Raw genomic sequence first — 27,008 nt, forward strand, 5'->3', positions numbered from 1 at the left:
GGCTCATATGTAAACAAGTCAGTGGGATGGAAATGGGAGGACAGACTAATAATAATAATAATAATAATACATTTTATTTCAAAGCGCCTTTCAGGACACCCAAGGTCACTTTACACAACACACGTAATAAAATACAATAAAACAATAATAAAACCCAAAGAAGAAAAAACAGAGAGAAACATTTCAATAAAATCAGAGGTTGTAGGCAGATTTAAACATGTGTGTTTTGAGTTTTGATTGGAAAAGGGTAAAACTGTCGATGTTCCTGATGTCTGGGGGAAGTGAGTTCCAGAGTCGAGGAGCAGAGCGGCTGAAAGCTCTGCTCCCCATGGTAGCGAGACGGGCAGAAGGAACCGCAAGATGGATGGAAGAAGAAGATCTGAGTGAACGGGACGGGGTGTGAATACTTATAAGGTCTGAGATATATGGAGGAGAGAGGTTGTGGATTGCTTTGAAGGTATGGAGGAGAATTTTGAAGATGGGCCTGAATTTAACTGGGAGCCAGTGGAGCTGCTGGAGAACCGGCGTGATGTGGTGAAAGGAAGGGGTTCTGGTGATAATACGGGCTGCTGAATTCTGGACCAGTTGCAGTTTATGAAGGAGTTTGTTGGGGAGACCATAAAGAAGTGAATTGCAATAGTCGAGACGGGAGGTGACGAGGCTGTGGACGAGAATGGCGGCAGTGTGAGGGGTCAGTGAGGGACGAAGACGGTTTATGGAACGTAGATGGAAGTATGCTGACCGAATTAAGTTATTAATGTGAGCCTGAAAAGAAAGGGAGCTGTCGAGAATGACACCCAGACTCTTGACATGAGGTGAGGGGGAGACTGTGGCACTGTCAATAGTTAAAGAAAAGCTGTCAGATGTTGAGAGGGTGGAGTTAGTGCCAACTAGAAGAAGTTCAGTTTTATTGCCGTTGAGTTTGAGGAAATTAGAGGTGAACCATGATTTGATTTCAGAGAGGCAGAGTGTAAGGGAGGATGGTGGGAGAGTTGAGTTGGGCTTACTGGAAATGTAGAGCTGGGTGTCATCTGCAAAGCAGTGAAACTGGATATTGAATTTGCGGAAGATTTTGCCGATAGGGAGGAGATATACTATGAAGAGGAGGGGCCCCAGGACAGAGCCCTGGGGCACACCTGACTTGACTGGGGAGGGTTCTGAGGTAAAGGATTTTAACTGGATGAACTGAGTGCGGCCAGTAATGTAAGATTGAAACCAGCGGAGGGGGGTGTGAGTGATGCCTAAGGAATAGAGTCTATTAAGGAGGATGGGATGAGAAATGGTGTCAAAGGCCGCACTCAGATCGAGGAGAATAAGAATAGAGATTAAACCAGAATCAGCAGCAATGAGTAGGTCGTTAGTGATCTTAATAAGTGCTGTTTCTGTGCTGTGGTGGGGACGGAAGCCAGACTGAAACTGTTCATAAAGGTTATTGCGGGTGAGATGTGAATGGAGCTGAGATGCAACAGTTTTCTCAAGGACTTTGGAAATGAAGGGAAGATGGGAAATGGGACGGAGGTTATTGAAATCATTGGGATCTAAACCAGGTTTTTTTAGAATAGGGCTGACTGAAGCGGATTTGAATAGGGATGGGACCGTACCAGAGGATAGTGAGGAATGAATAATGGCTGTTATAAAAGGGAGCAGAGAAGAAAGGCAGGATTTAACTAAAACAGTTGGAATAGGGTCCAGTTGACAGGTGGAAGGTTTGGATTTGGTGATGTAATCTAATATTTCTGAGGGATGGGGAAGTTCAAAGGAGGAGAACGGAATGGTGGGTTCAAATAAATCAGGAGAGGGAGGGGAGGAATGAGGTAAAGAGAGATGGATTCTATTGACCTTATCATTAAAAAACTGAAGGAGAGAGTTACAGGTTTCTGAAGAGTAAAGATGGATGGGTAAGGAGTCGGGAGGCTGAAAAATGCTGTTCATGATGGAAAATAATGTTTTAGTGTTGCTGGAGTTGGACGAGATGAGACCGGAGTAATACTGAGATTTGGCATGGGAGATGGAGTCCTTGTAGAGAGAAATCTGAGCAGAATATAAGTCTTTATGGATGGTGAGACCGGTTTTCTTGTAGAGTCTTTCAAGCCTCCGGTTGGTAGCTTTCAAGGAGCGAAGGGCAGGGGTGAACCATGGAGCAGACCGAGTAAAATATACAGAGCGGGATTTGATGGGAGCAAATGAATTAAGGATAGAAACCAGACCGTTATTGTACTGAATGACAAGATCATCGGGAGTAGAGGACAAATTAGGGGTCAAGGTGGCAAAACTGGAGGACAGGGAGGCTAGATCAATGTCCTTAATATTACGAAAAGAAATGATACGTGGTGACTTGATGATGGAGAGACGGAGGGGAACAGAAAAGGAGATGAGGAAGTGGTCCGTGAAAGGGAGCGGGTCAGCTGTACAGTTGGAGGGGGTCAGGCCGGAGCAGCAGATTAAATCCAGGGTGTGACCTTTAATGTGAGTGGGAAAATTGGCATATTGATGAAAACTGAGGCTGTCCAAAGATGAGGAGAAGTCTTTGCTGAGGGGGAGGGCCATATTGTCCATATGAATATTAAAATCACCAAGTAAAATTACATTTGGGGAAAGGGAGGACAGATGGGATAAAAGAGCAGAGAGTTCATTTAAAAACTCAGGGCTGAACTTGGGGGGACGATAAACAGTGACAATTATTGTGGGGGTCGGGCCGGAGAGTTGACAGGCGAGGCATTCCAGAGTGGTGAGAGGAGGAAGGTTTACGGGAAGGACCTTCCAAGTCTCGCGATACAGTATCGCGAGACCACCGCCGCGGCCCGACCCACGGGGTTTGGAGAGGTAAACAAATCCGGGAGGAGTACAGTCATTGAGTTGTGAGAAATCGCTGGGTTGTTGCCATGTTTCGTTCAGACAAAGAAAGTCTAGCTTATGGTCACTGATGGTATCTTGGAGGAGATGTCCTTTACCAGAGAGGGAGCGAATGTTGAGAAGACCAAAATTAGCAGTGCGGAAGTCCCTGGCGACAGGAGCATTAGTCCGACTAGCCAGCCGGGCTAACACGCTGGAGTCGGCAGCTCGGCAGGTATTCCTGGGTAGCCGCCGGCTAGTCGTGGACCAGAAGGAGGGTATTCCTTTGGAGCCGTCGAGATGGAGGTTCCGCCGGGACCCCCGATGGATATACCGACGGCGAGGCTGGAAGGTGATGTCGGGGAAGAGGCACAGAGCTGGTGGTGGAGATCCGGAGTAGCGAAAGCGGAGGTTGAAGAGCTCCGCCGCCGAGTACTGGAGAAGGCCATCCACGGACAGAAGAATGAGCGACAGGATGATCCAGGCCAGTGCGAGGCACACAGAAATCCTGCTGGACCACATTATGGAGTGGAGCAGGGAGGTGGTGATGTGCAACCAGAACGCAAGCTGAGCAGGTAGGTGAAAATGAGTTTTCACCGACACAGGGATGTGACCAGGGTGAAAAAGAAGGAAAAAAAATACAAAAAGTTTGTTAGCCAGCGAGCAGCGGCAGCGAGACGCGCCAGCGTTCACTCAACCTACACATGAGACTACACATGAATCAGTACACACACACACACACACACACACACACACACACACACACACACACACAACTCAGTTTGACCCAGTTTCTGGGCCCTGCAGACTCCAGCTGACACTCTTTGACCTACATAAGAACACTGACACCACCACTCAAAACCTCCCTGTTTCTCCTTCAAACACCCAGAGAAAACAAATGGTGTGTGTGTGTGTGTGTGTGTGTGTGTGTGTGTGTGTGTGTGTGTGTGTGTGTGTGTGTGTGTGTGTGTGTGTGTGTGTGTGTGTGTGTGTGTAGTTCCAGTTCTACTGGAGCCCATAACCTCAGCTGCGCTAAACACTTTCTGATCCTGAGTAAGTAAAACCAGAATAACCCAGACAGCAGCAAACCCCCTAGGGTGTGTACGTGCTAGAGTGTGTTCGTCATCTGACGCATGGTTCTCTGTGAGCGAGGAGGATAAAGTGGTCATATTGAATTGGCGTTTATGCAGACAGATCCCCATGTGTTTAGTCATCATGAGGCTGGGACTATTGGCTCTGACATTGTCCTCCTGGTCAATACCGCTCATGGCACCACATGGTGCAGCCATCATCAGCTGGTGGCCTACAAGATCAACTTTTACTTTAACCTGGTAAATTGGTAATAAATTGAACACAATCTGATACTGTGATACCATCAATACCTGATACCTGTAATCAGACAGCAGCAAATAACCTCACCTGTCATTTTAAATCCCAATAAAGGTGCTGCACAGGCTAATTCATTCTCTGATTCATTCTAAGTCATGTGGCAGAAGTAGGTGCGGGACATGAGGCTAACCATCAAAACATGGATGTTTAAACAGTTTTGACCTCATACGGTCAATTAGCTGGAAATTAACCAGATTTTTGTGCATCCACCAACTCTGTTATATGGACACACAAAAGATTCAAATCCTAATCAAATAAACACTTCCTCAGCATGTCTAGTAGGAGTGGATGCTAAAGCGATCAGACTCAGAGTGTGTCACATTCAAAATGGTCCGGGCGGAAACGTTTCTGCGTACTACAACTACACCGTAACTGTAATGTGAGGGTTCTTCAGCGGCCCGCTAGCACATGTAACACACACACCTGCAGAAGGCAGTCCTGACTCTTCTTACAGATGTAAACTTGGCTTTGTTGCTGGAAGAGTGATTTACTGGTCTGGAGAAGAACTCTTCGTCTCAAATGACGTTAAAAGTTAATTAGATTTTTTTCATGATCCATCCATTCATGTTCATCCGCTTATCCGGAGTCAGGTCGCGTGGCAGCAGCCAAAGTCGAGAGACCCAGACTTCCCTCTCCCCAGCCACTTGGGCCAGCTCCTCCGGGGGAATCCCAAGGTGTTCCCTGGCCAGGTGAGAGACATAGTCCCTCCACCGTGTCCTGGGTCTACCTTTAGGCCTCCTCCCGGTTGGATGTGCCCAGAAACCCTCACCAGGGAGGCGTCCAGGAGGCATCCTGACCAGATGCCCGAGCCACCTCAACTGGCTCCTCTCCATGTAATGTGAGGGTTTTTCAGCAACTAAGCTTGTCCTTCACACTGGCTGATAGCTGATACTGATACTGGAAGGTTCTGGTTCGATCCCAGCTTTGACCAGATAAGGCTGCCGTTGTGTCCTTGGGCAAGACACTTAACCTGCCTTGCCTGCTGGTGGTGGTCGGAGGTGCCAGTGGTGCTTGTGTTCAGCAGGCCTCGTCTCCAGGGCAGCTGTGGCTACATCGTAGCTCATCCCCGCCTGTGTGTGAATGGCTGGATGACTGATTGTGTTGTGAAGCGCTTTGGGGGGTTGTAAACAGCATACAGGCCCTTTATCATACCCCTCACCTTCGAGCTGGCTCATGATTTGGAAAGCTTATTTGTGCTTTGAAATGTGTGAATAAAGTTGACACAAACATTTGATTTGGTACTCGGTTTCTTTTTCACAATTTAAAAAACAGACTGCTTATTGTTGGCAAAATGATTTCATCACCAACAGCTCATCGGGACCAGTAAAAGTCATTCATCTTAATTTGTGTGAGAAAACCAGACAGCAAAGCCATTTTTGGCTGCTAATTTGATTATTAGGGGGGAAATCTGCAAACACGCTTACAGTTATCTCCGGCTGAGATAAGAGCACTAATCGCTTCTGTCTTCAGGTAGAAAACATTCTCTTAACATCATGTTCTACACTGTAAAACTGAGCCGTCTGACTCTTTAAACCAGAGATGTTTTACATGTTACTGTGTTTTTATCAGAACACTAGGTGGACTCTGGGAGACCCAACAACACCCCGCCCTCCAGCCGTCTCCTGCAACATGGTCTTCCAGGAGGTTTGTGAGGGTGAGCCATGAAAGAAACATAATTATCATCAGTGTGCGATAGAGTAGGAAAGCGTGTTAGCTGGTGGTCATCGTGCTTACTTCCTCTTTAACTTACACACATGCATGTTTACATGCTGCAGTGTTTTACACTGAAGCTCTAAAACTGAAGCAGTGGCTACAGCTGTTCCACAGGAAAAGAGGATTTAACTGTCTGCAGCTCACTCCCAGTCTCAGTGGGTGGCCGATCGCTACGTCCGGTCAGAAATAATAAATGTATTATTATTAGTAGTAGAAGTAGTAGTAGTAGTAGTAGTAGTACTATTATTATTATTATTATAACTATTATTAAGTTATTATTATTACTATTATTTTTATTACTATTATATTATTATTAATTTATAATAATAATTATTATTATTAGTATTAATATATTACAATTTGTATTATTATTATTATTACTATATTACTATTTTTATTTTTATTATATTATTATTACTATTATTATAATATTATTATTACTATATTATTTTCATTATTATATTATTATTAATTTTATTATTATATTATTATTATGATATTACTACTATTACAGTAGTAGTAGTAGTATTACTATTATTATTATTTTTATTATTATATTATTATTATTACTATTATTATTATATTTATTATATTATTATTATTATTATTATTATATTACTACTATTACAGTAGTAGTAGTAGTAGTATTACTATTATTATTATTTTTTTTATATTATTATTATTACTATTATTAATATATTTATATTACTATTATTATTATTATTATTATTAATGCAATATCAGCGCAGAGAGGATGGGTGAATCCAGGAAGCTGTGCAGGTCTCCAGTCAACTCCATCAGAGCGAAATAAGATTTCCTGACATCCTCGTCTGTCTATCTCACCTTACATTCACATCACCTAATACACACGATCAGTCCTAGCCTCAGTGTTCCAGATCCATAGAAAAGAGCTGAAAATTTTCATCTAAAGTTCTGGTGATCCCATAGGTCAACCGGCCCAGTCAGGGCGTCGGTCTGTTGGAGCCGGGAGTCTGAGAACACATCCTGTAATCAAAATGATCTACTTCCTCTTCATTTCTTCATGTTGTGTTATGTAAGCTTTATGGAGGATGCAGAGCAAACTGCAGAGGTGTGTGTATCAGCACACACACACACACACACACACACACACACACACACACACACACACACACACACACACACACACACACACGAGTTCCTAGCAGTGTGTGGATGAGGCAGATTAACTCTAGTATCCAAATCCGTGTCTGTCCTTGGAGCTTATGAAACCTCCGACAGGACAGCTGCATGTTTAACACGTCTTCATCTTCAGCGAGGAGGAGAGATGAAGCAAACAAAAAAATGATAAAACAACCCAGGTGTGTTGTTGGTGGCAACTTTACATCGCCTAAATGTTTGGACCAGTTATCACAGGCTTCAGACGTTATCTGATAAGTAAACAACACACCTTTCAACACAACATCAGCCCACACACACACACTCACACATTTGCTGCTGTCCCTCCTCAGACTCTCTTGAGCTGCTGTCATAAAACATCAAGTGACTTGGTCAGGCTGGATGCTTTGGTATTGTTCTGGTGTTTCTGCCTAATAATCTGTGTATAATTTGTTCTCTCTATTTCTGATTGAAAACAAAAAATAAAGAAAAAACGGATTCGATTTTTTGTTATTTGTTTAATAAACAGATAAAAAAAGTTGTGTTTTCGTATTTTCTGTTTTAGTCGCAGATCAAAATGATGAAAAATGGCCGCAGGACTGAATTTGATTTTAATATTTAATTTGTCATTTTTGTCAACAGGTGTCGTACCGATGCGAGTATCCCTGACACAATGTGACCCTGAATCAGGACTGCAAACTGGGTAGGAAGACGCAAATTCACTCCACAGCGCCTGGATTCCGGCTAACTAGACGTAGAATTCAGTTTTTATTTTGTGAACTAAAACTGAAAGATGGGCGTCGTTACTTTTTGTTCCGACTCTGGGTGACAACAGAAAGCGTTATGTTTTATCCAGGTGCTATCCAGTCACTTTAGCTGTGAACACGCCTCATCTTCAGATGTCTACCTGACTGTCAGCTAGCAAACACCAACATTTAACCAGTAAAAGAAATGTTTTCAGAAGGTGATAGCGGCTTTACCCTTTTATGTCACTCGTTCCACTCGTGACTCTGTGTGGTGGTTTAGGACACACGGCAAGCTAAATAGCAAGCAGTTAGCAGTAGCTAACGTAAGCTAACTTTTTTTTTTGCATGTGTACAAGTCATGTGACAAAATCTTCCACTTGCAAAATGCTGAGTGATTTTTTTTTCATCCTGCTAACTTTGCCAGGACTTTATAATGAAGGTGGCAGGGGTAAGACATTTGGAATGTTGCATCTGTTTATGTCAGAGCAGAGGAAGTAGACAGCTTCCTTCTTCATCTTCTGCACATTCATACTCATCATCATCTTTTTTCAACTTGCCTTTTCTTGGTTCTTTTTAAACACAGAAAAACAACTTTTTCTTTACGTTGTTAGCTAACTTATTAGCTACTTCCTGTAGCCATTCTCAGAGCCGTGACGATGTTGGTGATGTCACTTCCTTCTCTGTTTATCTGCGGGCAGCAGAGGACGGTGTCGCCCTCTGCTGCCCGTGCTCTCCTCGTCGATGACACAGTCCTATGCGTGTAAACTCTAGCGTTCCTGTTCATATTTCCGTGCCCACCTCTTATGTTTTCTACGGCTTCCTTAATCCATCTTTTATATTGTTGTTCTTCGTTTTATAATCCTTGTTTTGTCCAGACCATTGTATGATTCTCCCTTGTGCAGTGGTCTGTTACAGCTGATTTCTGTATTGCAGTTTCTGCTTCAGAACCATGAACAGAGACAAGGGAGTCTACATGTTTAATCACGCACAGGGTCTGAAATTAATTTTTTTACTCACCGGCCAAGTTGGCTGGTAGATGATGAAAATCTACCGGCCAAGCATATTTTTTACCGGCCAAAATTATAAATGATTTAAATCTACCTAAAGCATGTAATTCTATATTATGTTGATTCCAAACAGTGACAAAATAATTAAAACATCAATTAATAAGGAAAACAACTCTTTTGTCGTTTTTACTATTTATTTATTTATTTTTAGAGATGTTTTTATGAACTCTTTCATTGAAATCTAGTCAGACTCCTTGTTTTCTCTGTCCATGAAGTCTGGCCTCCTGCTTCTGACACCGTCTTTGTGCCAAAGCATTACAGCCTCATTTGGGTCCTAGTCCTTGATCTCTGGAGAACACAGCTGCACCATGAGAACATCTAAAAGTGTGTCAGGGCTAGGGTTGTCACGGTAACCGGTGTAGCAGTAAACCCCGGTAAAAAAGTTGACAATAAATAATAACAGTGTTGTTTAAAAAAAAAAAAATATATATATATATATATATATATATATATATATATATATATATATATATATTATCTCGGTGGATTACCGCGGCTGCGGTGTAGGCGCGACGACCCTTACCAGCCACCGTATCATCTGCTAGAAGTTGCCGGCGGCACATGCGCACTTTGTTGTTTACGACCAAAACTTTCCAAAAGGATCTGTTCTTTAAGCTAAAGCTGAAATAATGGCAGGAGGAGATGGCAACACTCGGGACATTTATTATCCCTCAAAGAAGACAAAGTCGGAAGTACGGGCATTTTTTGGATATTTGAAGAATGTCGAGGGACAGTTGTCTGTGAAACGCAGCAACGCTACGTGGCCATCATAACGTAGCCTGTCTCACGACTCCGCCACCTCCAGTTCGCCACTTTTCACAAAATCTTCTGGTTACCACTGGTCCTGGTGGTTTTTCTTCCAGTTCGACGAGTTTTCCTTTGGAAGGCTGGCTGACTCCAGTTAAAAACCGCCACATTTCACCGCTAGTTTTAACACAAAGCTAACTGCTAACTTGATAAACTGATTGAATGGGATAGGTGGAAATGACGTTGGACGCGGCGCTCACGTTTCGCGTACGTTTGTGTACGCTGCATGCAGGCGGGAGGAGTATCAGACATCCATGGAAGATGACTGATAAACATAACTAATTTGGTGCAAACATTTACTCGCCAGGTGGCAGGTAGAGCTCAAAAATTTACTCGCCAAATGGAGCAATTTACTCGCATTTGGCGAGTGGCGAGTGTTAATTTCGGACCCTGGTCATGCATGCGACTGTGTCATCGACGAAGAGATTTTCAATCCGCCGGATCCGCGCCTTCTGGTCAGTGCTCGCTCCCGATGCAGAGGAAGCTTGTGTCAGCGTGCTGCCACAGAAGCAGATTATGAATCCGTACCTTTGAAGTCAGAAAATAATTCTTTCTACATAGAAAGCTCACCTGACCCGAGGGACTTCGTGTCTTCCTAACAAGGGGATTTTCACGTCTGTGTAAACTCTATAATCTTACATCCGTACAACCATGATGGGGATCTCAGATAGGTTATAATCCGTTTATAAAAAAGAACAAGAAGACAATTTTTTTTTCAATCGAAAATACAAAGAATGGATGATACATGGATTTGTCTCCTCCCTCCTCATCTCTTTTTGTTTACTCTTAGCTAATTTTAGAAGGCGAGGAAATCCAGTCACTTCTTATCTCCTGCTCCCTCCTCAAGGGGAGGAAATTCAGATTTCTACCACAATGAACACACTTTACCTTGAGGTTTCTCTCTCCCCCCTCTCTCCCCCTCACACACACACACACACACACACACACACACACACACACACACACACACACACACACACACACACACGTTAAACGTCAGACTGTACTGTCACGTCCCTCCTCTGTCAGGCGGACAGGCTGCTTTTTGTCCTTGTTTCACTCATCACTGCAGTCGCACCATTCTCACTCCTCGGGTTTCTTCTCTTTCCTTTTTGCTCCACACACGAGAGGCGGCTTCCGCGGTTATCTAATCATGAGAGGAGAGAAAATGACTCAGAAGAGAGAGGAAGTGTTGTATAGGAGAGGGAATGGGAGCGAATGCACCCCTCCTACTCAGCTCACTAAAATCTGGAGATGATTTCCACACAATCCCAGGGCCTGGCATTTGCTCTGAGTAAAGAATGGAGTGATCTTCCAAACCTCTAAACCTTGTTGCTTTATTGCGATTTGCTCTTTTTTGCAGCACATTCATTTAAAAACGTAACAGTGATGCCATTTATAAAGATTGTAGGGCATTTTGAAACTTCCTCATGAGTGCAGTTTGCTACCCAATGAGACAAAGTCTTAACCCTGTAAAACCCTCAAAGACCTCTACCTCTATAACAAGCATGGTGCTTTCCTCAGATCATAGCTCTACTGAATCACAGCCACTAGTGGAGGGCAGAAGTACCGCAGATGACACGTTAGTTCATTTGCATAATTTTATTGTTATGTAGTTACGTATGTAATAGATCGTTTTAATGTTGATGTTCACCAATAAATATTGTAAACGTTTTTAAAAGTCTGGATATTATTTAGACTTTAATTAGCCTAAAGGCTCTAGATCAGGGGTCCACGTACCCCTAGTGGTCCGTGAGAGCATTACAGGGGGCAAGCAGAAAAATTCATATTCCATTACCCAGATGATGACAACAGTCTCCCGTTAAAATAAATAAATAAATAAAAAACATTGGGTTGGGATGTGTTATTCTTGATAAATATGCAAATAAAATAATGCACAGTAATATATGGTCGACATCGTATTATCATTCATCTATTTGGGCCAACTGCGACTGTGCACTAAATTTTTCCAGCTGAGTAAGTGTTGGACCAGAGGCTGCTGCTGCTGCTGCTGCAGCGCGGAGCGCGTGGGTTCAGATGTACTTGATCAGTAATGTTGGTTATACGGACCTAGTCTGGGTTTCGGGGGGGTGGTGTTGAACAGAAAAACGTCCTCAGTAAATAATTCTGGAGACAGTAAAGGCGTCTCTGCATTAAATGCTCGTTAACACTAAATCCCTTAATGCCGCTCTTTTAAACACAATAAACACACAGACTTCCAAAATTTCTGACATCTCCAGTGACAACATAAAAACTACTTGAAAGGTTTATATTTAAATATGTTTTGAACATAAAATGTTCTTCAGTAATTTTAGAAGATGTTGTTCTGCTGAAATTCATCTGGTATGTTAGAATGTAAAAAACTGTAATTTTGACATGAATAAATGGAAGAAAATAAAATATAGTGATATAGTTTTAGGCCATATGCCCATTCCTACCCAAATTAATAATAAACCAGCTTTTATTAAGCCCACCAACTGAATGCTGCATGAGGATTGTTAAAGTTAAAAAATTCACCTGAAAAGTTAGACGTGGTTCAACATTAAGGATATTTCAGGAAATTATTTTCATTTAGTAATCAGTTGTACGTTCTACAATCGTCTACGTCTGTCCGACTACAGGGGTACTCATGGTACAAGAAAACGGCTCAGGGGGCACGAGCCAAAAAAGGTTGGGAACCGCTGCTCTAGATCATGCTGTTTTAAACATTTGAGAGCAAAAGTAGACAATATGATAAAGTATTCCTGTTTGCACTATTGAGATGTTGTTTATCTTAATAAGGATTGTTTTCATCAGCCTGAATTTATACCCAGAACTGAAACGGATTGTTTCAACAAAGCTCTGCCCTCACCCGCTCTGACAAAACCTGCCTACATGAACATGGTTGATAGCTTATCCCTTGGCAAAAGTGAAGTGGTGCACTCCTAAAAAAATAAATAGATAATACACCTGACATCTCCATGATCACTCAGCTGTACAAATAATCCTCTATTATCTCCTACTCTGAAAATTCAGTTTAAAAAAATCCTTCAGTTTTGAGCCATAAATCTTCCATTTAGTCAGAGTAAATTTAATTAGTTTACCTTTACAGACCTGTCAGGTCTGTTAAAAGCAGAAAGTTTTGAGTCATCCAATTTTTTGTGTTTTCAGGCCTGCAATCTAACTAACCGATTAGGTTCATCAGGGTTAATGGATAAATATAACTGAGTATCATCAGCATAACAGTGGAAGTTTATCCCATGCTGTCTAATGATTTTACCAATTGGGAGCATATATATAGTAAAAAGAATTGGTCCAAGCACTGAACCCTGTGGTACTCCACAAGTAACCCTGGAGTATGAGGAAGATTTGTCAAGTACATTTACAAAATGAAATCTATCAGACAGGTAGGATTTAAACCAGCCCAACGCTGTACCTTTGATCCCTACAACATGTTCAAGCCTTTCTACAAGAACATTGTGATCTACTGTGTCAAATGTAGCACTGAGATCTAACAAGACTAGAACAGACACAAGATTCTTATCTGAGGCCATGAGAATATCATTTGTAACTCTCACTACCATACCATACCATACCATACCATACTATACCATACCATACCATACCATACCATACCATACCATACCATATTTATTTATAAAGCACCATTTGAAAATAGCATGGCAGCTAACCAAAGTGCTGTACACAAAAATCCAAATGCTTGACCAAAAACACAATAAGAACAGGCAAAATACATAAAAACAAAGCACAAATAGTCGGAGATAAAAATTCCTACTAAAAACAATAAAATAGGAGAACAGTTAACAGCACTATAAAATAAAATAATGCGACGAATGATAAAAACATTTGAAATGGCACAAATGAAATGAAATAAAATACCAGATGGTGCGAGGTGCCAAAAGTGAGTGACTAAATCATAAAAATGGAATTAAAAACTCAAATCCAGTGCTAGATTGTCATGAAAGGTGTCACGGAGGGAAGGCAATGCTAAAAAAGTGTGATTTCACGGCCGACGAAACTGCTAACAGAGGGAGCCAGACACACACGGAGGGGCAGAGAGTTCCAGAGTTTTGGGGCTGCATAAGAGAAGACACGCTCCCCCGTGATTTGTACCGAACCTTCGGAACAACAAGCAGCAGATGATATGCTGACCGAAGGGCACGGGTGGGAACATATGGGGTCAGCAGGTCTGTCAGATAGGATGGGGATGGGCAGTACAAAGCCTTGTAAACATATAACAAGACCTTGAAGTTAATCCTAAATTTGACTGGGAGCCAGTGTAAATCTGCGAGGATGGGTGTGATGTGCATGCGTCTGTCGGTGTTGATTAAAAATCTGGCCGCAGCATTTTGAACCTTCTGCAATTTGCTTAAGGCTGAAGCATTAATCCCAATCAGGACAGAATTTGCGTAATCCAGACGTGAAGTAATAAAAGCATGAATGACTGACTCAAGATCCGGGCGTTTGAGGATTGACTTAAGACGAGTGATGCGGCGGAGTTGGAAAAAGCAGGACTTGACAGTAGCGTCAACTTGTGAAGACATTGAAAGGTCAGAGTCCAGTTTCACACCTAGGCTAGTGGCACATGATTTGAGATTGAGTGGAGAGTTGAGACATCTAAAGCACCATTCATGTTAGTGGGGCAAAAAAGTATGGCATCTGATTTGCTGTCATTTAACCGTAGGCAGTTTTGAGAAAGCCAGGATCTGACCTGGGAGAGGCATTCTGACATTATAGAAAATGAGTGCTATTGGTTGATTTGAAGGTAGATCTGGCAATCATCTGCATAAAAGTGGTAGTTAAACCCGAGACTTGCTAAAATCTTACCAAGTGGTAGTGTGTAAATTGAAAAGAGGAGAGGACCCAGGATGGAGCCCTGTGGTACTCCCCATGGAAGTGGGACATTGGGAGAAGAGCAGTCTCTAACATGAACACTAAAACACCGACCATTAAGGTACGACTTAAACCATTTGAGGGCGGTACGTCACACCCACCCAAAATTCGAGTCTGTGAAGTAGGATGGTGAGGTCTACAGTGTCGAATGCTGCAGTCAGGTCGAGTAAGAGTAACAGCACATGGGAGCCAGAGTCAGTCCGAATCAAGATGTCATTGAGTACCCTAATGTGTGCAGACTCTGTGCTGTAATTGCGTCTAAAACCTGATTGGAATGGGTCAAGAAGCCCATTGTCATCTAGGTGAGAAGTAAGCTGCGTGAGAGCCAGTTTCTCAACTACTTTTGAGATGAATGGAAGTTTTGAGATTGGGCGATAATTGGCACAGTCAGACTGGTATTGGTTTCTTCAATAGCGGCTGAATAACTGCATTTTTAAAAGCAGCTGGAAACACACCAGAGGAGAAGCTGGAATTGACAATATCCAAAACAGCAGGGGCCACCGCTGGAAGGACATCGCGCAGCAGTCTTGGAGGAAGGCTGTCCTCTGGAGAGCCTGAGGACTTCATAGACAAGATTAGATCAACCAGGAAAGAGACTGTCACATGAGCAAAGCAAGAGAATGAGGGTGGACAGAGAGGTTCCACACAGGTAACCCCGTCTGAGTAAGAGAAACCGGTTCTAATTTCCTGGATTTTATGCAGGAAAAAGTTTTGAAACTCATTGCAAAGAGCCCCTGTAGAGGGAGAAGAGTTGGGAGATTCTCTAAGGGATAGTACAGAGGTGAGGGCACTGTACAGTTTCTTCTGGTCGTTTTTATGCCTAGTGATTATATTTGCAAAATATCTGTTTCTAGCTGTGCAGACAGCTTTCTGATAGCGGGTCAAATAATCCTTGAATAAATGGTAGGAGATTTGCAGCTTGTCCTTCCACCACCGGCGTTCGCAGACCCTACATTGGCGTCTTAGGGCACGAGTCTCCTCATTGAGCCAAGGGTCTGCCACAGTTTTTTTATGCCTGGATCTTAGAGGAGCGACTGCATTTAAAACAGTTGAGCGGGTAGAGTTGAAAGAGGTCAGCAGTTGCTCAACTCCTACACAGGTGGAATCAGGTTGAGAAGTGGATAGAGTCGCAGCTAGGCTAGATGCTAATAGATTGGAGGTGAAAGGGGAAATTATTCTTGTAAGGCATTGATTATGTTGCCTAGTGGATGGAGGTGTCAAGCCACAGATATTAAAAATAATAGGAGAATGATCAGAGATACATGCAGAGTCAACAATCAGATCAGAGATACAGATCCCAAATGACAAAACCAAGTCTAAAATGTGTGATCCTGAATGGGTGGGTGACATGGACCTGTTGCTGGAGACCAAAACAATCTAAAATGTCTAAAAGCCACCAACAAGAGGTTTGTCAGGGCAGCAAACATGTATATTAAAATCACCAAGAATAATCCCACGGTCATATTTTGGAAGAAAGTCTGTTAAAAGATCCGAAAATTCAGATAAAAAGTTTGAATTGTACTTAAGTGGGCGATAGCAGAGAATAAAAAGCAGTGGAATACTAAAGTCCACCTCAAAAGCCATAAATTCAAAGCTGGTTGGAGTCACCGGTATAATAAGTCTTTTAGGATGGAAAGAGGATCTGAACAGGGTTAGTAATCCACCACCATGACCAGTGAGCCTGGGCTCGTTCAGAACCTGATAGTCTGAAGAACAGAGCTCTGACAGAGCAGCTGACTCACCAGGAAGAACCCAGGTCTCGTTCATGCAGAATAATGTCACCTCATGCTGGAAAAAATAATCCCTTAAAATGAGGGTTTAGGAGAGCTACCCTGAAGATCGGTGGAAGACTCGAATAAGCTGACCGGGGTGACTGGGCCGCTAGGGCCACTGTAGGATAGCAAAGGTTAGCTTGGTTGACGCCCCGGTGCATCCACGGGTTGGTGGTTGAGGCATTCCGGCGACCGGATTCCCCAGAGAATCTTCGACAGAGCGATGGAATGCGGAAGGTCCGATGATCTCCATGTATGAACTCTGGTGACAGGTGAGGTTTACATCCCATGCACGAACGGCCGGAGGAGGCTCTGAGCCGCACTTTGGAACCCCCACATTTACCATGTCTGCGGCGTTTCCTTGGTAGCCACGCCGGGCGGGGAGAGCGAAGCAGCAGAGCTGGGACCGTCGTAAACAGCGGGGCGAAGGACCGTCTTAGATCCGAACAGCGGTGATAGGCAAATCCAAGTTTATGCTGAAGTTCAAGAAGAAGGAGCCGATCATCTCGAAAATTTGAGCTACTATCCACCAAAGAGCAACACAGGAAAATAAAAAGCAAAAACAACAATCGGGAGAGCAGACGGCAGGCCGTGGACGGCGCCATCTTCCCTTTTTCTCAGGACGCTCACCCTCACGAGGGATGAGCAAGAACCAAGTGTTTAAGTGCTCACATACTTGGATGGCCACTATTTTCTCCAGGACTTTGGATAAAAATGGAAGGTTAGATATTGGGTCATCTGGAACCAGAGAAGACTTCTTAAGTAAAGGTTTGATTACAGCAACCTTAAAATCCTGTGGTACGTATCCATTTACTAAGGATAGATTGATTATATCTAGAATGGGGGCAGTAAACAAAAGAAATGCATCTTTAAATAATTTGGTTGGGATTGGATCCAAAATGCAAGTGGAAAGTTTAGATGAAGCTAATATTTTTGATAACTCTGAAAGCTCAATTGGATCAAAACGGTTCAAGCACAGATGAGGTTCTACAGTTACCTCTGATGCTGCCTCACTTACTGAGGAAGAAGAAATCGCATTAGGGAGGATGCTAAAGATTTTGTTTCTAATAGAATTAACTTTACTTGTAAAAATTCCCATGAAGTCATTGCTGCTGAGGGCTAAGGGAATAGATGGTTCAGAGCTATGATTCTGTGTAAGTTTAGCAACTGTACTGAAAAGAAATTTAGGATTATGCTTATTCTCCTCAATTAACGCTGAGAAATAAGCAGTTCTAGTTTGTCAAAGCTTATTTTTATAAAGCACAAGACTATTTTTCCAGGATAGGTAGGCCTCCTCATGGTGCGTAGAGCGCCATGTTCTCTCCAATTTTCTAGAGTTTTGTTTTAAAGCTTGTAAATGAGAAATAAACCAGAGAGCCAACTTCCTGTCCCTAATTACCTTCTTTTTTTTAAAGGGGCAACATCATCTAATGCCACACGTAAAGAGGAATTAAAATGATGAACTAAGGCATCAATTTGTGAGGGGCTAGAAATGAAAATATTGCCCTCTGCTACGTTCCTCTGAGATGCTGAGGACAGTAAAGATGGAACAGTTGATTTAAAAGATGCAACTGCGTTGTCAGATAGAGACCGCCTATAGTGAAATTTACTTTCATGTCTCGAGAACTCAGTTATAAAACCTCAAAGGTTATCAGAAAGTGGTCCGAGAGGACTGGATTATGTGGAAAGATCGTTATTTCCTCACACTCTATGCCATAAGTCAGCACAAGGTCTAATGTATGATGGCAGGAGTGGGTGGAGCTATGTATTCTTTGGGTAAAACCAATTGAGTCTAAGATATTACTAAAGGCTACAATGAGGCTATCATTTTCAATGTCCACATGAATATTAAAATCCCCCACTATAATGGCCTTATCAGTATTTAGCACCAAATCAGATAAAAAAAATCAGAGATTTGATCCAAAAACTCAGAGTAAGGGCCTGGTGGACGATATAAAACTACAAACAAGAGTGGTTTTACAGTTTTGCAATCTGGATTAAGAAAACTAAGAATAAGATGTTCAAAAGAACTGTAGCTATTAATTGGTAAGGGACTGATTAATAAGTCTGAATGAAAAATGGTTGCTAATCCTCCTCCTCGCCCTGTACTTCGAGCAATATGATGATTTAAATAATTAAAAGGAGTCAACTCGTTTAAACTAACTAATTATGTTCTGGGGTGTTTTAACGGTTTGTGTTTGAAGCTAAGAATCTTAAAACCAACAATTCTTTATAGATTCAAATATATCAAGTATGTTGAAACCAGGCCAACATCTCTGCAGCAGAGCCTGTCACATGGGTGCCAAAAAATTTGACTGACACCTTGTAACAAGCGCATACACACACACACACACACACACACACACACACACACACACACACGCACGCAGACACACACACACACACACACACACAGCTGGTATCCAGCGCTGAACAAAAAAGGGGAAATAATCAGTTTAGCAGCATTAATCTGCCCCATATGGACATGGGGTCTGGTGCATCTGCTAAGCCTATTAACTGTTATGAGCCCTGTCGATACAGGCTAAATCTATTATCAATTTGGCAGAGAGTGAAAACGTCACCAAGGCGTACATCTCAATAAAAATAGCAACAAACCAAAAGGAAAGGGGAAAAAACACTACTATCATTACTACAAAAGTCTCAGATGTCTTGTTAGCCTTGACAGAAATTGGACACACACCCCCACCCCACCCCGGACTGGATTAGGGTCATTGTTACAGGCAGAAGAAAAAACGAGGCTCAGGAAAGTAGTCCAAAGAGCTGATCGCTACGGCAACAACTGACCCACTTAGAAACAGGTGCACATCCGTGCAAACACAAACACATGTCTGTGATTCTTCTACAACAGGCATATGCCTCCCCTCCCCACTCTCAGCCAGGCTCACCTGAGTTCGATGGCCTCCCCCATCTCGTTCCAAGAGCTCATGGAACCGCCGCAGATGAGAGACGATGCAGAGATGACAGAAAAACGGTGAGCTCTGCCTCAGAGTAACAGCCACGACAATAACAGCACAGAGACAGGATGGAGAGGGGAGAGTGAGCATGTGATGGTACTGGGAGGGAGTGAAGAGCTGGAGAGAGAGTGAGTGAGAGAGAGAGAGAGAGAGAAAGAGAGAGAGAGAGAGAGAGAGAGAGAGAGAGAGAGAGAGAGAGAGAGAGAGAGAGAGAGAGAGAGAGAGAGAGAGAGAACCACACCTCTTCCTAGGGGATTAACTTGGAAATAGGAGTCCTGATACATTCACAAACACTCATTCAGAGATGCACCCAAACACAGAGAACAGCCCACGGGCTGGCGCACGTAACAGTCTGGTTAACACAAACAGATACATGCATGAGCGCTCACAGCTGCTCTAAATACAGACAAATCACTGATCCAGATCCTGGGAGTGGGCGGACAAAACCAGAGTCAGAGTGGACGAGGAAAGAAGAGGGTGGTTAAAGAATTCATGACAGATGCTGACATCCCATTTCTTTATCTGCCATGAATGTACTGGTCGGGAGAGCACTGGGAGAGGGGACGAGGACATGGCTGGGACCTGGGGAACGGGGTCAAAGATGAGACATTTGGATGTTCGGTGATGGAGGACGAGTCCCAGATGTGCAGCAGAGTTCCTAAAAGATGAAGTAGTGCCACTTTCTCTCCAGGACCACAGCTGAGCTATCAGAGGACAGCAGGAGCGCTCGTGAGGTTTGGCTGACTAATCCAGAGAAACAGGAATCGCATCCATACGTCAGCAATGCTAGTGAAAGGTTAAGACTGTGGGTCAGGTGGTCGACTAGGCTGATTGTTACAGAAGTTACGGAGTGATGAATACGGGTGTCTCCAGACATTTAGCGTGGCTGTCACTAGTCACCTGGGCTGTACCAATCACATGACCATTTGGTAGACACATTCGGCATGAGTGCATGAAGAACAGCATGGACCTGTTTGATCACCGCTCCCATCTAGAAGCATGCACACATGTTAGCAACCTTTAGCCCACAGCGTCAGATGATCAGCTGCTTCACAATAACACGCAGACCCAACATCTGATGGGTGGAGCCACGTGTTGCACATACAGACCAAGAGGTGAACCCCTCGTCCGAGCTCTTGTGGTTCTTTGCTTCATAATAGTAGTACATTCGTCCTGGTTTCAAAAGCTACATTTCTCCTCTGAAAGTCCTGCAATTTGATTACAATCGTCGTTTTAATTCGGGACGAGTTTGTTTTGAGCATAATGAGGAAGTAGTGAAGCGGCTCTCATGTGATCGCTTTAGACCAATGCGGTGCATGCATTTGGTAAACAAAGATCCAACACGGCGGTGTACTCGGGAGCCGGAAAATAGCAGCAGTCATGATTTAAATACTTTAAAAACGTATAAATTTGTGTGGAAAAAAGATTTTCATGGAGACCAGGAGTCGCCACACACACAGAGTAACATTAGAGCGATACAACGTTATCATGATGATACTTTCGTTGTTCTTCCTATGCATGTATCACGTTTAACAGTATAATATGATGTTCTAACTAAACAAATGTTTGACGTTTTTACAGTATTATTCATTTGTGTAAACTCAATAAGAGGCCTTCACAGTGTTTGCACCGCTCAGGCCTAATTATGATGTACAAACACGATTTTGCATGTTGTTTGCTCCACCTATGTTGATTGTACAATATTTTTACCATCAATGCAATATTCAGGATGTGTTCAATACCAGATGTACATTAGTATGTACTGCATAGTTCTGGAAACACAAGTTTATTTGTTGTTAGTAGTGGTTGAAGGTTGCAATAACAGCCTTTGTGCGTTTACCTGCATTCTTGATATTTTCCACTTCCTTTTCTCTAAGTGTGTGTGCTGCTGTAACGAGTGCATTTCCCCACGGTGGGATTGATGAAGTATATTCTATTCTAGAAATATAGCGCAAAGTTTAAAATATCTATATTGTAAGATTGTGAAATGAAATTATTAGAGCAATACCGTTAAATTCCATAAAGACATAAACATTGTTTTATTTGGCGAGGGTTCCACTTCAACTTTGCCATAATCTCTTTGTTTCTTACCAGACTGGCTTGGACTTTTCTGAAGTAACTCCTGTAGATCTGGAGGAAATGATGTGATTACTTACTAGAGTGTGATGAATGCATGTTAATAAGACAATCTTATTCAGATATTCTGTTTAGTTTATTACCATTTGTGGACAAACAATCACTTAGTGAACTATCACCTTTAATAAAACGAAGATACGCATGAATACAAAGTCCTTTTTATGAGTCATGTTTACACCAGTCTCCGTCCATCAAAAATCACAACTAATGTCCAAATCACCTTTCGTAAGACAGAAAAATTACAATAATTACAGGAACATGGTTTACAAAAGCACAGAAAACATGTCTACACATCTCAAGAATTCAAAGATTTTTTTAAGTGATGCATTTGCTGCATCAGTAACATCGTGTTCATCATTGATCATTCATCACTGTCACTCTCTGAGCTGTAGCCAGATGCAGCGTTTTTGTTGCTTTCCGCATAAATCTGTGCATGACGTTCCTGCTGACACACAGGAGCACCTTCCTGTCTCACGTGTGCCTTTCCTACTAGAGTCTGCATTACACTGTCACTGGATTTCTACTCATCCAGGGAATCGTCACATTACCAGCAGGTGAGGGGACACATATTTTAGCTTTCAGAGCGGACCTCAATAAGGCTGCTTGGTAGTTTTGGAGTGTTGGTAAAGGGCATCATTTGCAGGGAGAATGGAAAATTCTGGCAAAGCTGATGATGCCGTGCAGATTGCTTTTATTTGGCTTCATTTACTTTAGAGCAGCTGGTTGGTCGCATACATATTTGCAGAGTGTTGTAAAAGTGGATGTGCCCAAGTTAAAGCTGCTACCCAAATTTAAAAATGCAGTCAGATACTCCGCTGTCTATGACCTGTCTGTCTGCAGCATCTCCACAACAGCAACTCACAGATGTTGTGCTTGCTAGGGGCATGAAACACCAGCTGAGGGAAGTCGTGGGTCAACCTCTTGTTCAACGTGTGTTGTCTCTCAGGACGGTTTTCATCTACAAATAATCAGAAACATTGGTGATTGCTTTTCATTTTATTTGTAAAACCAAATTAATAAATGCCTTTTTTAGCTGTTGACCATGAACATGTGGCCCGTGGTGGTGCAGTAAAGGGTTAAAACTGTCTTAACAGGGTTCTTTTGTTACAATGGTATTCCCTCGCAATAACCAAAATGCCTTTCATAATATTTAATTATCAACTAGATGGAACAAACATCCATGCGTAATCTCGAAATTGCACAGTGTCGTGTAACTCGCTCCCTCGCCCCCTCATCTCTCTGCTGCATGATGACAAATGTATGTAAAAAATCTTAATGAAAGTATTTCAACAACCTCCTCTCTTTTTTAGTTGTATAAAACACAGTTAGTGAGTCCATTATCCTCTCTTCTGTCTTATGATCTGCAGCAGCTGGGATGTTTACGACAACAAAGTTTGTTTTTTCTTAACAACATGCCTACTTTCAAATGAAGCACACTCTTCTTGTTTTGACATTTTCTTTGTGCTTGCTCATGTTTGCGTTTGGGTGCCATCTATCCAGCCCAATGGTAACCTGCCTGTTGGCGCATTTAACCACTGGTTGGTCAGATGCTGCTGCTATCAGTCGGGAATGTGCGTGGTGTCGGATAAAGCCTGATTCATGCTTCTCTGTCTGCGTCAGTGCGGAGACACACACCGCCATTATCCGTCCTTGCGGGCCTGCCAGAGAGCTCCGCAAGGACTGACGGAGTCGAGCTCTCTTTTCTAAACATCCGTCGAGACGGACAACGCAAGCTTGTGATTGGTCAGGACGCCGCTGTCGTCTACACCGCCGGCATTGCACCCTCAAAAACATAAAGAGAGCCGAGGATAACTAGCGGCAGACACGGAGCAGCTTCAAGAATACCTCGCGAAAAAACTCTAAAAATATGAACGTTTAATTCCCCGTGACTGGAGGAGCTAAACGATGCTCAGCAAGCGTTAAAATTGTGGACGGAAATGACAGGAAACGTGGGTTTAGAGATGGCGAGCGCATGAAGAGGTGGAGGAGGATGAAAAACAAACTTGTCTGTGTTAAAAAGTCTCTTATAAAAAAAACACAATATAAACACTATCTTGGGCCGGATACATGACGGGATACCACAGAACAACACTACGCCCTCTGTTGTCCTGGTGGGGAATTGCTTTGCAACACTCCAGGAGACGGAGAAGTGTGAGAGCAAAATGTCTCCGTCCGTGTGTTGCCGGGGACACACCGGCCGCAGAAGCGCCGCGAAGCGCCGCGAAAATGGGGCCGCCTTCATTCGGCGCCCTTGTTGAGCTATTCTATAGACCACATGGGCCGCCTCGCGCCGCGAATCGCCTCGCGCCGGCACCCCAGCCCGCGCCGTGCAGCGATCATTTCGGCGTCGGCTCTATTTTTTTCGCGAGCCGCGGGTGAATCGCGTCAATTCTGGCAGGAAGTCAAACCTAGACATAAGAGGCAGGCCGGTAAAGTTAACAAAATAAAGCATTTCAAAATAAAATTCCGCAATAGTCAAATGTGTTCGTAATCAGACACTGCAGAAAAACCACACGAACACGCACACACATCGAACTTGTGTGCGTGTGTGACCACGTGAAGGGGGGTGTGGTTTTGGGTGTCTTTTCACCGGAGCAAACAGGACAGAGAGGCAGAAAGTCGGAGGTAAGCAGTTAAGATGGATGACTTTAAATTAATTATGGAAGTTGAGAAACACAAGGAGCTGTACGACCCCCGAAAAACATGTTTATTTACGTACCCATTTCGGAAGAAACTGCTAGGATACAGCTGCAGAATTGGAGCGGGTTCCAAGAGATTCAACTGGCAGAAACAACTCATGCCATAGGTTCACACACACACACACACACACACACACACACACACACACACACATGCGCGCGCACACACACGTAGAGGAAAATAGCTGAGAAAAGGCAGAGAGGAAATTGAGGACACCAAGTGTTTTAAAAGAAAAACTACAGCTGAGCCGAGGCGCGCCTCGACTGGGGCGCGTCTGATCTGAACTGAGGAGCGGCGAGCAGCGGCCGAATTTCATGAGCGATTCGCTTCTCGGCGCTTCGCGGCGCTTCCACGGCCGGTGTGTCCCCGGCGTGTGTCTCTCCCTTTTGGAGCTGACAGAGAAGCATGAATCAGGCTTAACTCGTTGTTCTTCCCTCTCCTGTGCCTGGCCTGAAGGTGCTGTTTGTGCAGTGCGCCTCACGGCAGTGAAGTACCTTGTGCACAAAATGCGGCCCCTCGTGGAACACGAGTCCAGCGTATTGGGAGAGGCGGCACTGCGTAATTGTGGATGGCTGATGTTTGAGTCGAAAATTCAGACTAATAAATGACCAGAAAATCTCTAAATTAGAAGTGGCCGTACTGTTCCTCTAAAGCACTGTGTGGGAGCCTGGACAGTCCTGGGGGAGCGAGGTGGGGGAAAGGCTAACACCGATCGTTCTTGGATTCTCCAGAATTCACAGATGGCCAGTCAACCCCCATTGTAACATCATATTAGTTCAGTAAACTGGCACTGAATGCCCAGTTACCAGATACAGGGCGCCACTGCTAAAATCATGTTAAAGGGCCCAGCCATTTGCTCCTCCCCCAGCTCGGCTCTGATTTGTTCTGCTAGTGCTCCAGTGACTTCATGTCATTGGCACAGCTGGCACACTGCGAACACTCCACTAGATCCCTTTGATCTGCTTAATTCAATATTAGCTCATGAGGTGGAAAAAGTGAAAGCCAGGCAGCAGTTTTTATGGAGAATTGAGAGGAGATGCAGGACGAAACAGGAAAATAGTCTAATAAAATCAGGACAATGTAGGTAGATTTATCCTTGTACAGATTTGAACTTTATAAAGCAATAATATGTAAGCACGTAATATTTATATATTGGATACAATTCAGATCACCATTAAAACTTTGTCTAACACAGGGCTGTATAAAGGCATTTTGGGGCCAAAGCAACATTTTAAATATTTTCTTTTCTCGTCACATTTAGCTTGTATATTATTTAAAATATCTTCAACTTCATTTATTTTGTAAGAAATATTTTGTTGGATTGTCTGGAAATTGCAGGGTGTGTTCCAACTACAGGGGGATCCCACTCCTCAGCCTCCCTCGTAAGGTCTATTTAGGGGTTCTGGAGAGGAGGGTCCGTCGGATTGTCGATCCTCAGATTCAGGAGGGTGGTTTTCAACTTGGCTGTGGAACATTGGACCAGCTCTATACCCTTGGGGGGGTGGGGTGGGGGGTTGCCCAAACAATCTACATGTGTTCAGAGGATTTGGAGAAGGTGCTTGACCGCGTCCTTCGAGGGCCCCGTGGGGAGTACTCCAGGAGTATGGGGTACCAGGTCCTCTGATACGGGCTGTTAGGTACCTGTATGACCGGTGTCAGAGCTTGGTCCGCATTGCCGGCAGTAAGTCGGGCTCGTTCCCAGTGAGAGTTGGACTCCGCCAAAGCTGCCCTTTGTCACCGATTCTGTTCATAACTATTATGGACAGGATTTCTAGGAGCAGACAAGGTGTTGAGGGGATCTGTTTTGGTGGCCTGAGGTTCAGGTCTCTGCTTTTTGCAGATGATGTGGTCCTGTTGGCTTCAGTGGAACGTGACCTCCGGCTTTCACTGGAGTGGTTTGGAGCCGAGTGTGAAATAGCCAGGAAAAGAATCAGCTCTTCTAAATCCAAGACCATGGTCTTGAGTCAGAAAAGGTGCCTTCTCTAGCTGTAACAGTTCACAGGGGGGTGTTGAACCGTTTCGGTTCGGCCTGTTAGGTTCGGTCCATTGCGTACTGTTTCAGTTCATTTTTTCTGTTAAATAATGCATTTTTATTTGCGTGATTTAAGTGCAGCGGATAAAAGTTCCTTGGTGAGTTTCCACACAGACGCTGTATTGAGTGACGCATGATGGCCGCATGCACCCGATCTCCGTTTAAAAAATGTGATATGCAAATTCTGATCAACGCCTTTCAGAGCGGATCAAACCAGCTGGCTGTTGCCACTACTGGAGCCTGTAGAGACGCTGATTGGCTTCACCCCTCCCTCCCTCTCTTTTTTTCACTCATAGCTGCGCAAATAGCCTGCAAAATAATTAAGGACATCAAGCTAGATCAGTAGCCTGTGATGAAAGCTGGTCTGCTCACTATAGGAGTATATTATTATATGTATGTATTTATTTATTTATTTATTCATAAATAAATATAATAATAACATACCGAAAATGTATCAAACCGAGCTCTTTAAAACACTGAACCGAACCCCTAACTGATTTTACTATCAAGTTAATGAGTGGGTCATTGTAGTTGCAAAACCATGGTGAACTGCATGGTGCTAAAGAGTCACAGTTTTTTTATTAAGATTTCAATGGACTTCACATATAGGGCCTTCAAACTACAGCTTGAACAAAGACTAATCAAAGAGGCCAAAATCTCTTTAACAGCTTTCTAAATAATATACGTTATTTTCTGGCCTTTTCTCTAATGCATTATTGGTTTGATTTTGCACACAGGCTGCTGGACTGGTTTACGCTGCAGTGAAGAGGAGGGTGAAGGCCTCTGTTGCTTGCGCAGCAGCATCTCTG

At 43.3% G+C, this 27,008-nt stretch overlaps 1 protein-coding gene across 6 annotated transcripts in view; it reads right to left on the reverse strand.

The window, feature by feature from the left end:
* The window catches only part of numbl (NUMB like endocytic adaptor protein), a 109,140-nt gene that overhangs the window by 52,663 nt on the left and 29,469 nt on the right, over window positions 1-27,008 (reverse strand). For 3 of the 6 annotated variants that reach the window (XM_054734691.2, XM_054734693.2, XM_054734692.2), the window contains exon 1: window positions 19,263-19,419. The exons of 1 other annotated variant lie outside the window; for it this stretch is intronic. In XM_054734691.2, coding sequence (XP_054590666.2) covers window positions 19,263-19,303 — 41 coding nt within the window. In that variant the 5' untranslated portion in view covers window positions 19,304-19,419. Of the gene's footprint in view, window positions 1-19,262; window positions 19,420-27,008 lie in introns of those variants that run through there. 2 more of the 6 variants (XM_054734697.2, XM_054734696.2) reach the window with 1 other exon arrangement.

Source organism: Nothobranchius furzeri, chromosome 13 (assembly GCF_043380555.1).
Source record: "Nothobranchius furzeri strain GRZ-AD chromosome 13, NfurGRZ-RIMD1, whole genome shotgun sequence".
Lineage (NCBI taxonomy): Eukaryota > Metazoa > Chordata > Actinopteri > Cyprinodontiformes > Nothobranchiidae > Nothobranchius > Nothobranchius furzeri.